The sequence below is a fragment of the Cygnus atratus genome, chromosome 5 (assembly GCF_013377495.2).
Source record: "Cygnus atratus isolate AKBS03 ecotype Queensland, Australia chromosome 5, CAtr_DNAZoo_HiC_assembly, whole genome shotgun sequence".
NCBI lineage: Eukaryota > Metazoa > Chordata > Aves > Anseriformes > Anatidae > Cygnus > Cygnus atratus.
The window spans coordinates 17,029,756-17,043,386 of record NC_066366.1 but is presented as its reverse complement, the minus strand read 5'-3'; the positions used below and the strand labels follow the sequence as shown (position 1 = coordinate 17,043,386).

The 13,631-nt window shown below is 43.3% G+C and overlaps 2 protein-coding genes across 4 annotated transcripts in view; one reads left to right on the top strand and one right to left on the bottom strand.

The window, feature by feature from the left end:
* Window positions 1-689: 689 nt before the first annotated feature.
* Window positions 690-8,273, bottom strand: LMO2 (LIM domain only 2). The gene is made up of 4 exons (XM_035552329.2): window positions 8,034-8,273; window positions 7,763-7,931; window positions 4,195-4,410; window positions 690-1,714 (listed from the first exon to the last, which is right to left on the bottom strand). Exons 1-4 carry the CDS (start codon window positions 8,038-8,040, stop codon window positions 1,495-1,497), a joined length of 612 nt encoding a protein of 203 aa, XP_035408222.1. The 5' UTR covers window positions 8,041-8,273; the 3' UTR covers window positions 690-1,494.
* Window positions 8,274-10,339: 2,066 nt separating this feature from the next.
* The window catches only part of CAPRIN1 (cell cycle associated protein 1), an 80,037-nt gene continuing 76,745 nt past the window's right edge, over window positions 10,340-13,631 (top strand). Inside the window, exon 1 of one of the 3 annotated variants that reach the window (XM_050711284.1) lies at window positions 10,340-10,509. The gene's annotated coding sequence lies outside the window, so the exon portion shown is untranslated. The remainder of the gene's footprint in view (window positions 10,510-13,631) is intronic. The other 2 variants (XM_050711283.1, XM_050711282.1) reach the window with 2 other exon arrangements.

The window sequence follows — 13,631 nt, the reverse complement described above, 5'->3', positions numbered from 1 at the left end:
GGGGTCTGAGGACAAGTTCAAAGATCTCTGTGGATCTTTCTGCAAACTGGGAAGGCTTAATGAGGAGGTCACTCCATGCTTGCTTTGCTCTAGGCTTCCCTAACTCCTACTACCTGTCAGTGTTGGAGTAAGATACTCAATGTCCACTCTTGCCTGACCAGGCATATGTCTCATGTTATTATTACTATAACACTAAGAAACTTCCTTCTGCTTAAGATGCAAGTAGCAACAGTCTTTGAAGGAGAGGCCTTGAACTTAACTCCTTCTAAACACAAGCAAGTATTGATCGGCTCTAAGTTATATTATACTGGATTCAATAACCCAGAGCAAAATCAGGACCAGCTATCTTTCTAGGAGACCCTAATCCTACACAGCCTCCTCTGAGATCAGATAGCCCCTGTTTTTGTCACAAAGTAACACCCAAATGTATTTCACTGTCGGCACCCAGCCTCGAAACATTCTCATAAGCACCAAAGAGCCTCAGTGTCACACAACACTATCTGATTTCCCCTCAGTGTGAAGAACTCTACAAAGCTGGTGTTCTCATATTACTGCTTTGAAACACAACCTTAAGTGGATACAGCAGGAATCAGTTGTAGACCAAGTGTAGAAACCCCTCCACCAAAAAATAAAATATTTAATGCAAACAAAATATCCAGTCTGGCTCCCAAGAAAGAAATAGCAACACTCAAATCTTCTGTTATTTTTATTAAAGCTGCAGAGTCTTACTACACACAACAAATATTTTATCGATATAATCTAAGTTATTAAAATAGTTGAACAACTCTTTAGATTTATATTTGTATAGAAATGATCTGTGGAACATCTCACCTTGAAACAGCAGTGCCCCAAAACAGCTATTCAGCAGGATTTTATTTATTTATTTATTTATTTTGAAGAACAATTTGGGACTAGAGGATGCACTCTTCATTCTCACAGGAAAAAAAAAATCCATGCAAAAATAACCCCCACCCTCTTCCCACTTTCTGTCCCACCCGAAATGTAAGGCCTTATTGAATGACCACATAAGGGACTGGCCATTTTCTTCCAGTATTCTTCTTCATGTCTACATTAGGAGCTGTTGTCTAAACTGAGTAACTAAAACAAGATGAAAAGAAAAATCAATTGCACAATCCTAGTCTGCAGGTGACAAAGTCATAACATCTCTTTACATAAGTCACTACTGTTTTTCCAGTTACGAGCATTCATTACCACATTATGGTTGTTCCCCAACTCTTGCCTATCTGGCTGATGTCAGTTATTGTCAATACGCCTTTGTTAACAGAAGTCAGTCTATCTACTATTGCTTCAGTCTCCCTTCTTCATTTATATGTAGTTTAGATTCTACGTAGCACTTCCTGAAAAGGGCCTACTCTGTGGTATTTTCCCCCCATTTTAGACAAAGCACATAGCTCAGGTGGTTATCTCCTCACTGCAGCTATGCGTCTGTGTCACCCGTGAGATGTCTTTTATAGACCATGAGCCATGTCTTTGCTATATCATCCCGTTTAACTTAGTCCACTCGTAGATGTCCTGTTCACATACTATGTCCGAGTTGATGAGGAGGTATCTGTCCCCAACACAGAAGTGTTTCTGGCAGGCAGCACATTTGAAGCATTCAAGGTGATACACTTTGTCCTTCACCCGCATGGTCATCTCATAAGCCCGGATTCGTTTGTCACAAGAGGCACAGAGGCCATCTTGGCCAAAAAGCCTAAAACAACAACAGCAGAGAAGTAAGCAGAGTTACGTTGCTGGAGAGATGGGAAAGAACACAAATCAAAACAGAAACACACCAAAACATCACTGCCTTGCCCCATTAGTCATACTATTGTCAAAGATACATAGAGGTCACATGGAAAGCTGCTGAACAAAACTCTAAACTTTGCAATACCAAAAATTGAAGTAGAAAGTCCAAGATCCTCACCTATTTTCAACGTGATTGATTTCTGTGATCAGTGACCTTATCCTGAAATGTTGAGCAGCTTCAGGGAGAGTAAAGGACTGTCGGATCATAGCATAAAGTTGTGTGATGCAAATCCTTGCACATATATGATCAATAGAAATTAGTTTCAGCTGATAAATTTTGCCTATCTTAAGCTGTTGTATTTGAAGTTTATAAGAAGGAAGCTTGACACAAGCTATGATTTAACATACTACTGTCTCTTTTTGTTGCCTCCACATTTGAAATTCTTTCAAACTCAAACCTTTCTGTATCCATGAAATCACTCCTGCTGGGTTTCAGATGGACACATGCTAAGACCTTCCAGGTACTATGCTAGCCCAAACAATTTTATGATCTGGACTGATCTTTTATCCACATTTAGACCCTGCTGAGATTATTATGGTATTTTCTTTTAAAAGAAGACTCTAATGAATGCACCACATAGGTATCCCCATCACAACATGCACCACCACTCTCTGCTGGAGCAGCGCAACATACTCAGCCACGTGTGATGACAAAATGAATGCCAGCACTTACACAGACTGCTGGTTACAGAGTTTGCAAGTCAAATCATTAATAAATAAGCAGGAAGATATCTATTTATATATATACATATATATTACGTATAGAAGATATATAATATATGTATATTCTTAGAAGGGGGAAGAATTTCTATTACTTGTTTAAAGTTTACACCCATTGAATTTGACTTCTACATTTTGATACTAATTCCAGAAAGACTTTGTCCACCCCCTACACTTCACTTTCATATACTTTGCCTGCTTCATATAACCTGAACTGGAAATGGAACACCCACTAAAGAGAGCTCTTTAAGGGGAAAAGACATCGTTTCTTTCATCTACCAGGAGATGTCAGTGTCTACTTCTGCCCAACAAAAGTAATAACAGGGTTACAAAAAGGTTGCAAAATTTCTCGTTAATAATGGAAGATATTATATGTTACATTACTAAGTAAATAAAAACATTTGAATTCACTGCAAGAAAATACATTAATTGCATTGCCATATTTTCTGTTGCTTCTATTTTAAGGTGAAAAGTATTTGGAAAGTGTAGCTAACACTGGTTGATTGCTGGAATACGGCACATGCCAAGTGTTTATAGGAGGTCCCATTTGCATAACTTGGTTCTTAATTTCTGCTAAGCAAAATTCCCATCAGCAAGCTCCAGGATACAATAATTAGGAGCTCCTCTGTTATTTTATTTTTTGTAGACTATTATAAGGTAACTGAAAAAAATATAAAGTATCTTATTCTGTTCCACAGACTTCCTGCAACATTAAGGATCCATTAGAAGAAATGCTATACAACCAGCACAGCAAAGATCAAAACACTTTTCTTGTAATGGAGAATCCAGAGATCTTTTATTATCAATTTTCTTGAAATATATTAATCTCAGTTTAATCCTTCTACTTACAAATTATGGCAAATCAGATAGACAGAGATATTAATGAAAACACCCTTAACAAGTGTGTTTGTGGGATCTGATTCAGCCAAATGTCTTAAGTTCATGTCTGCTCAGGACCAGGCTTAAGAATGTCAAAAATCCACTGGGTGCACATTAGCAGGATCAAACTTTCCTGTACTGGCTGCAGCTTTGTAATAAGCATACAACACATTGTCTCTTTCTGCTTGAAGTGTTCCAGATAAGTTCACCAGTAATGCAGAAAAAGACATGAATCAATCCATGTATAAAAGGCAGTCACTGCAGAAACCAAATGAGTACAGCAGCCCTGCTGGTTGGTGGAGTCAAGCATCTCTTATACAGTTGATATTGCTGCATCAGGAAAATGAATTAAATTCAGTTACCTTGGATACTGTGTTCTTAAATGAGAGAACTAAATGATCTTTCATCGGTAGCTGATCTTGGCACCTGTTTTTATATAACTCAGCTCCACAGCAATGCTTGGAGAAGCACAGAACTACTTAAAGCCATTCCGGGGAACTGGCTCATGGTCAGCTCAGGTGCAGGAAGCCCTTCTTGCTGAAATTCTTCACTGCTCCCCAGTTTTTACTTGAGAGCATCCCATGCTGACACAGCTCAGTCAGCCTGGAGCTACTGGGGGGAGCAGCAGCACTTAGCAAACCATGTTAAACTCTATGTTTGAGATGAATCAGACTGAATTAATTATGGACCTTTGTTCACTGCTATACCTTAAATTAATAAGCAAAGCTGAAATGGTAGAAAGAAGGGGAGCTAGGGTAGAAGAAGTGCGCTGGGGAGGCTGTATACCTGAGATAGTCCCTTCTGCAGAGCTTCCTGCCCAGTTTGTAATACAACCGTCTCCCCACTTCTCCAAGCCTGCACCCACACAGGTCGCAGCTGAGGCAATCTTCGTGCCAGTACTGATCGATGGCCTTCAGGAAATATCGGTCCCCGATGTTCTGCTGGCAGCCACCACATGTCAGCAGTGAGGGGGGGATCTGGAGCACTTCATCCACTGGCTCCCTGCGTGAATGAAAGCATTGTTGGAGGAGAATGTACTCTGCAACCATCCACGTGAGAAGATGCAGAAGGAAAAACAAAACTAAACAAAATGAAAGATTGGTTAAGTTAGAACAGAATACATCCTTATTTCTTCTCCCAGCAGAGTAAATGATTTATCCCCTTCTGGCACAAGAGGGAGAAGGACTTCACTCTTCTTGTGCTTTAAAAAGAAAGGGACAGCTTAAGATATACGGAGTTAGCAAGAGTATCCAAACATCTGCGAACTAATTTTATACTTTTCTTCAAAGGGTAATGCATAAACACAAAAGTCTCTGTATCACCCGTGTGTGTTCATTACTGTAAATACATCTACTGTGTTAAGATGACTAAAAAAAAATAAAATCAAATAATGTGATTTGCACATGATTAAAGATCTTTTCAAAAAGATGCCTGGATTCATTATTTCATAGAAATGCTGGTTATGTCTGTATAGACTGACAAATGCCAACAACCACAAAGTCCTAGAAGCTCTTACCATTTTCTTCCTATTTTCAAGTAATTCTGTTTTGCCTACAAAACGCAGCAAGGCTTTCTTTGCCATAAAAAAATGTGCCTTTTTTCAACAAGATTTTTTAAATGTACCTATAAACATCTGTAAGTAACCTAATCAACCCAGATAACCTCTGAAATTACCTATAACTTATGGAAGAACCCTAGCATTACCACAAAGCATCTGTGCATGAACCCCAAAACACATGAGCCTATCTTGTAGACCTGATCCTTCAAGCTTTGACAGTAGTGCTGCTGGAAGCAAGGGAATTCTGCCTCACCAAGGGCTTACAGGACTAGAAAAGATACCTGAGGGATTTTACATGCAGTCAATTTTCCTTTGGGAATTTCAAATTTGGGGACTAAGGGATGATATTTCACTGAACAGCATTAAATAAATACAACAGATGTGGCTGTTGCCCAGCTGGTTTATGTTTTGCTGCTGTTTTTAATAAAGCCAGCATGTTACCTGATGTTACTGCTGTTTTTTCCTTCAGCTAAGGACATGAATCCCCTGAGATGGGTCTACAACAGCATAGCTCAAATGATGTCAAACAATTATTGCAGATTTACACATCCCTGAGTGGAAAGAAGCACAAATCATTAGTGTGATACTAGCACTGACTATTCATGTAAGATATTTTTTTTTCATTTTTAAAAAGCTCTGAAGTCTGGGTTGGTTCTGGCAACACCTGGGGATAAAGCAGTAATTTTCTTTAAAACTACTTTCTTAAGGAATACTCTTATTTGCCTTTTTGTGTAGATCTGCCAAAAAAAAAATCAGCAAAAATGAAAAGGAAGGCATGTGAGCTCATTTCTGCAAGTCTTGCAGTGACCTGGCACTGCCACTGAGGGCCTCATCCAGAACCCAGGGAAGTTAATCAAAAGACTAGGGGATCAATCCTTTAAGCACTTGCTGAGTTTTAAACCTGTGGCTGGCAGCGAGGAAGTCATATGTTTGCACATTTATGCTTATCTGCTTTGCTGGATCATGACTGAGGTGCTCAACATGAGGCAGAGCAGAGCCCCAAATCATTCGGCGCACTGCCCTAATAGAGTCTGCCGGCGCTTTGCCTCCATCGCTGGACTGTCCTCCGTCAGGCTGGCATGGGCAGAGGAGAACCACACTGAGAGAGGAGAGCCAGGCTGCTCCGAGTTTCCAACAGGAAAAATTATGTTGCTGCTGCCTCAGGTAGCTTTCTGTAAAGCATAGTTACTGGGTCAGCAGTTTTCTAGGAAAAAATTACTTTCTTCAGTGTGGAGAAATGATGGGTGGCCAAGAACTTCTGTGCTGTGAAACTGATCCTGCAGCTCTTACTTAGACAAGCTGAGCCCTCAGATATGATCTGATTATATGCTAGTCTGCTTTTTGCTCCTCTGTGTTTAAACTGCTGTGCCCTGAAAGTGCTGTCATAACACCCCACTCCTTCTAGCTCTCTGCTCTGCAAATTCCATTAAAATCCTATGATCAGGCCCCACTTTTTCCAAGTTTTTTCTTTCGAGCCCCATCCTTCCTTTCATGAGGCATGGGCTCCTCTCCAACAAGTTCTGTGAGCCTCTCAGCAGAGCATGCAAGTATAAGGAAATGCACGCTATTATCCTTTATTGTCCATTATTTGAAACTTCAGACGTGCCCCCCAAATATTTTGTCTTATGGGTGCTTGGGAATCACAAGCCTGTTCTCTGAAAGCCCTAAACTCCGGAACAGCCTGGCGGATGTTTACGCAGGACAGAATTTCTGTTTTCTGCATTAGCTTTTTGATGTCCATAGACTTCTAAGCCAGCGCCTAAGTCACTAGAACACACAGGAGGTAAATAAATAAATACTACTAAAACGGTACAGTTCAAACCCAGGCGTCTTATACCTAGGAGCTTAGATTATCATTCTGAAAAGATGGTATAAAATAAGAAAAAATGTAGCATATAAAAAGTGAAAAGCGACATGGCATGAATTGATTTAATCCACCAAAGAAATGGTTCCCATGTGTTCACTTGGCGCTTCGAGAGATGGCATCGTTAATATCTCACAGGAAACAAACCACGAATGGCTGAACTTTCCTAAGAGCAATGTTTTAAGCGTTATCTGAAAACGGAGATTTTATTTTTTTTTTCTCTCTCTTTCTTATCGTGATTGCCGACGAGCGTAGCTGCGGCTATGGGGCGGCGCGGTGCTGTGCTGCCCTGCCGAGCCCGGGGCCGGGGGCAGCAGGTGCGGAGAGGCTGGCACCCATCCTCGCACCCATCCTGGCACCCATCCTGGCACCTTCCTGCACAGCACCGCCTGGGGACCCTGCACAGCACCAGGGTCCGGCCCTGGGTGGAAAACGTGGAGAGCAATTCTCGTCCCCCGCACCCCGTCCGTCACGTCTCCCCGCATGCCCTTTGCAGCACTGCCACCCCCAGCGGTTTATCCGAGCCCTTGAAAGTTGCGAAGTGCCTCGCATGCTGAAAATGTGGAAGTGGGGCACCCGCACAGGACAGCCGTGACCTTTCGCTCTGATCGGCGGCGGCGAGCCGGGCGGCTCGGACACGGGGCGCAGAGCCCCTCCGAGGGGCCGGCGGCTCCAGCCCGGGCGAGCACCGCTCCCGCCGCCTCTCGGAGCGGCTCCCGGCTCCTCCGCGCCCGCGGATGCCCCTCACGGCCGCCCGCTCCCCCTCCGCGGCTTCCCCGGGCTCCGCCGCCCGCTCCGCGCATCCGAGCCCGGCGGGGACCGGCCGAGGGCGCCCGCGGCGGGGGTCGAGGCCGGCGGCAGCCCCCCGGGGGTGTCCCCGCGGCAGCCCGGCGGCACGGCAGGGGAGGTGCGGGAGGGAGGAGGCCACTTACTCGGAAGGATCGAGGCTCTTCCTCTCGATGGCCGATGACATTGGCAGGGATTGCTCCTTTGTAGTGTGCCGGTGGTGGGCTCTGCCCCCGCAGAGGCTGTCTGCTCTCGACGCCTTCTCGCCAGCCGAGTTCCCCCTCCGCCCCCCAATGACATTCACAGGATTTCCTCCTGCAACACCAAAGAGAGAGAGAGAGAGAGAGAGGAGGAACGGGGGCTGGGGCCGCCGCCGCCCGGGGCCGGGTGTCCGCAGGCCGGCCCGCAGGCTCTCACCTCCCATCCTCGCCGCGCTCCTCCTGCGCGCCGGGCGGCGGGGCCGGGGGGGGGCTGCGGCCGCGGCCACCGCTGCCTGCCCCGCACCGCTCCGCACCGCTCCGCACCGCACCGCGCAGCCCCCGGCAGCTCTCAGCACGCCCCCGGGAGAGGCGCGTGTGCCGCCGAGGTGCGGCTCGGCATCATTATTACGGCTCCTCTGGCTCGGCCCCGGGGCTCCGGTTTCATTTCCTTTTTCCTGATCACGATTCAAATACAATAGAAGGAAATCACACTTAAAGAGACAGCTGCCCGTTTCTTAACTGGACTCCCGGGGGTTTGGCAATGCGAACAGCAGCAGCGCCACTCGCTCGGCTGCTTAAAGGGACACCCGGGGCGCTGCGGTTCCCTATCGCGACATAATTTCACAACGCTCCACCGGCTGCCAGCCGAGGCTCACCCGAAGGGCTGCGAACAAGAAGCCCCCGCTTCAGGTTTTCGGCTGATGCCCCCCCTCACCCGGTCCATCCCTTGCACACGCACATGCCGCACGCACAGGCAGGGCTTTGCACGGGGCAGTGAAATCTGCAGGGGAAAACGCTAGGGGAGAACCTAGGTGCCGTCCTTCTTCTACCTAGGATGCACACTGGCCAACTAAATTGTGTCTCGCTGCTATCCCATAGTGAGCATCCACGCCTGCCCGCTCCTAGGCGTCCCCGAGTTCTTGGGCAGCGATACAACGCTTTTAGGTCTTGACGCCGCCTGATGTCAGTGAGCTAAAAAAGCTCCAGAGTACCAGGTATTGATCTGTAGGGAGTCGCAGAGGAGCTAAAGATGGGAAACTCTCGCCTCGGTATCTCTATTTCCCCTCCCATCCTTCCTCCCCCTCCTCTCCATTAGCGCAGCACATCCCGGAAAGGACCGGGTGAGAACTGTTACCGCAACTGGAGCATTTTCCAGCCTCTGTGGCATTAGGTACTGGCGACTACTGGGGGGCAGAAGCCTGGCTGAGACGAGCTGCTTGCCCTGCTAATTCCTTTAAAAACAGAAAGAAAAGATCTGCAATAACGCTCCGGCAAAAATACTTAGCTTCTGTATTAATTCCCAGAGCAGAAATGTTTGATGTCTATTTTTATGACTGCTTTCTATTTTTTTTCCAGCTTTTTGGCAGCTAGGGTTATAATATCTGAAATACATTAATGAGCCCGATTCGAAGATTAGTAATGTCAGCAGAAGGACTGTTATTCATTTCAAGGGGCTTTGAACCAAGCTCTCGCAACACTTTAGAGCCATCACTGGTCATTAGAACACATCTTTCTTATTCTAAAAAAAAATTATCTCCAACGTATTTCAAATTATTACAGGATGACAGCCACTCTCATAACCGAACATTTCTGTTAAAGGAACAGCCTCCTTTGTTAGGTTCCAGACAGGATGATGAATATTTCATTTCTTACATATTTACACTGCCATCAGAAAAGTCAGATATAAACCCTTCAGGAAGACAGAAGAATTAAACTATTGCAAGGTACACAAAAAAAATTAACTGATAGGAAAATTATTAGGTTGATTTAAAAAATCAGAAATTGGACTTAAAGGTGGATCAAAACCAGGCATAAGAACTTCAAACATGTTTGAAGAAAGAAAAAAAAAAAGTCATTTCTGTGAGCTTGATTTCTCCTGGCTCCATGTTTCAAGGTTTAATAAAGTATAACTGAGTCAAAATTCCCCCGATGATTGGGGCATTCATACTCTGAATAGTTCCTGATGGAATAATGTGAACAATTCTATAATGCCAGGTAAATTTTCTGGTTCAGATGATGCAGTTGTGCATACTCTACAGCCATATTGGCATGCTGCCTCTCTTCTATTCACTTTTCCAAAATCTACACAAAATTAATAACTTAAGACATCTGTCCTTCTGTCTATGTGAAAGAGACTGGCTGGTTCAACTGCTTTGGTGAGGGACAAAAACATAGACATTGGCATGTTTCAGATCTAGTACAAACTCCTAGAAAAGCCAATTGTTTAAGTGCAGTACTTGTGATGGTGCTGGTATCACTGCATGTTGCTCCAGACACCATCTGCCTCCTAGTGTAAAAAAAAAAAAAAAAATGTAATAATGACTGCAAGGTTATTTCTTGTTTTCTCTCTCTCCTATGAAAGAGAGATGCTAGGCAAAGTAGTGTGGGTAGATTTAAGAAAAGCGAATAAAAGCAGTTGATCTGCTGGTTCGTAGCAAAACAAATGGATTGCTCCACCATGTTGAGTGGGACAGTGCTTGAGGTCAATCTGCTTAAAAAAAGAGCAATCAGGAAATGCTGCGTGAGGATTAAAGTTGTTGTCATGTCTTGAACAAACTGCACAGCAAAGACACCAGACATCGCTTGGCCCCATACATCAGGAGGGGTTCGGACTAAGCCAAAACATTGTTTTGCAAGCACCAGTGTGGCAGAAGATAAACAGAAGCTGCCAGGGGCAGTGTCCTGCCCTACGGGTGAGTACCAAACTGCTGTTGGCTTTTGCCCAAATGTAATTTCTGTAAGCACTTTTTCTTCAGCTTTCTGGGTTGGTCTTTACTGAAAGTTCCCACTGGATTCACAGTAAAAGCCCATCAGAAAGGTCTTTGGCCTTCTAAGCAGGAGCTGTGTCTTCTAATGCCTTTGGGGATCAAAACTGTACACATTCTGGGGAGACAATTCAATTTTCCTATATTGGGTTTATACATAATAGGCTCTCACTCTGGACAGTGAAACTTTGTATGCCCACCTGAGGAGTCCTGTATCCCAACAGAACAGCTGGCCAGTAATGAAGAGTGGCTTCTTTTTTCCATCTCTGGCAGGTCCCTTAATACCTCTGTGCCTCAGTTTTCCCATCTGTAAATATTTACTTCCCTCAGCAGAATTGCTTGTTGATTTACTTTTGCCTCCTGCTGAATAATGTTCACAAAGACAAAGCGTTATTCAGTGCTAGAATTTGTGGTGCCTACATTTCCTGCACAGGAACAAAAAGACTAGTACTATTTTTAGTGAAGGCTTTTCTTTCCATTGTCCCTTTCTCTGTGAGGCCGTATTTTCCAGTGTTTTTTTTTTTTTTTTTTTTTTTTTTGTGCAGCTTTTTGTGTTCACTGATGGATTAAAGATCATGAGGGATGACTCTTGGTTTCAATTAGCTTTTATTCATATAGATCCTACTATAGACTAATTCTTGGAGCACAGCTGAGATCAAAACAAGTGTTATTATTCATGTTTGACATTCAGTGCCTGGCATAAATTGGCTGGACTTTTCTCTATATTTCTCTGTAAGAACATTTAATGTAAAACTGCATGGTTTCTATGCGTGGTGTCATCTAAAGAAATAGCTGAATGTGTCTGTTTCTGAAGAAACATCCCCTCTTCGAATGAACATTTTCATCTGTATTTTGGAACTCTGCTCATTTGGGAGAGTGTCAGGACCACTCGGTCTCAGGTTGCTCCTACTTTTATCTCTTCAGTATATCCTAGCTTTATTCCCCCTAGATCTTATGGATAATATTGAACAATTTCAGATCTCCTTCACTTAGAGAAGCCTGTGTATAGAGAGATTAACTTTGCTGCCCTCAATAGTCTGCAACATTGGTTGCCTAAAACGTAGTTTATGAAGATATAACTCTCTGCATGGATACAAAAATTAGATCTCAGTGACTGTGGCCTAGACTTTCTGCTAGCAGTTTCTATGGGATGGGAAAGTCAAGACCGTGGCTGACGTTCAAGGATTAATATGAAAGGCAGAAGAGAAAAGGAATATGGATTTCAGTAATTTGGGATATGGTCTGCCATTGACCCAACGTATGGTGTTAGAAAAATCACTGCTGCATTTGAGGGGTCACCTATTTGCCAAATAAAAGAATCCTCCTTCCCAGCACATGGTGAACTGAAGCTTTGACATGCCAGATCTTTGGGTGACACCCTAAAGAAACAGACTGTTGTTGCTGCTTTTTTTTTTTTTTTTTTTTTTTTTGACACGACTTTCACGCTGCAGAACAAGGTAGGAGGCTTGGGAGAAATTCCATTTGTCTGTTTCTGGTCTCTCTGAAGAATATAAAATGCTTCAGTAGAAATCAGTTTCTGCTGACAACATTTGACTACATCACTGGAGAATCAGGGCCATATCAATAGTGTAACATCACCACTGTGTAATATTATAGGCATGAAAGACAACACATAATTCAAAGATTTTTATTTTTTTTTCCTTTTCATGGACCTGGAATTCTCTTTTTCAGACAATAATTTCTGTTATATATGCTGTCACCACAAATTCTAGTTTTTTTTGTTTGTTTGTTGGTTTGTTTTTGTTTTTTTCTTTTTTTGTTTTCCATGTCGAAGACTGCACATCACTCTTCCAGCTAGTGTATTTTCTCACTTTCTTGGGAATGGAAGTGGTGATAGCAGGGATAAGTTCTCCTTGAGTGATGACCACAGTCACAAATGTTAAAGTCTTTGGAAGCTCTTTGCAAAGTGTGATTCAGAGGATCTAAAGACTCCTGGCTAAGGACACACTTCTCTTTTCGGGGGTTAACCTTCCCTTTGAACTGGAAGAAAACAAACCAGAACAATAAAAACCACACTGAGGGTGAGGTTTGCCCTGGGATTGTGAGGTCCAGACTTTCAGATAAGAAGTCTGGTGCATAAAGAAGTTTGAGCCGTAATAAGTTTTTGTTTTCCTGTGCCTTATTTTCTTCCACAAGCAACAAAGATGAAAAAAAACAACCTGTGTTTATAGCTGAGAGAAATCTTCCACTGCAGGTCACACCACAGGTGATGAAAGGTAACTTCGAGGCAGTCAGATGAAGGAATGTTTCACTGCTGAAATGTGAAAGGTTCCCCCTCCCCATTTCCTCGCTCTTCTTTTATTGATTTCTCTTGCTCCCATCAAGACCTCGCTGCCTGGCACACCAGCCAGACCCAATTACCGTGTCATTTTTTATTTTTTTTCCATAAGGCTACTGCTCTACAGTACAGTTCTTACAAGTAATTTGCACCTTTTCAGTCTTTTCTGTGGTTAAGTACTCTCCCCTGTGCTTATGCATGTGAGTCATCCCAGTAGGGCATTATGGATAGCTTTTATTTCAGTATTAAACATCTCATCCAAAGCCCATCTGTGTCAGAGGAAAGACACATATTAACCTGCACGGGCTTTGAGTCTGACCCACAAATACTTTTATTTCAGAAAATAACCAGTGACTGGCAAAGAAACACCCTCAGAGAAAATTTCAGAGGGAGTCACAGACGAACCAGAAACTGTAGCTTAGGCTCCCCTGTTTACATATATATATATGCACATATATGTATACACATATTTATATGTTTATACATCTTTATATATTTGTATATGTATATGTGTAATGTGTATATAATTATACATTTGTGTATGCATGCATGTAGTTGTAAACACACAGAGACACATACAGACTTGTAAGTTACACAGTTTCATATTTTGCAGCTTTCCAAGCTGTTTCCCAAACAAAAGGTAGCTTTTCAAGATTACCATTGGTCTAGCTAACGCACTAATTCCTATTATCCCAGAGTCGCCAGGTAGATGCAGTAACATGACATCAGCTGGCAGTATACCAGGAAGTCT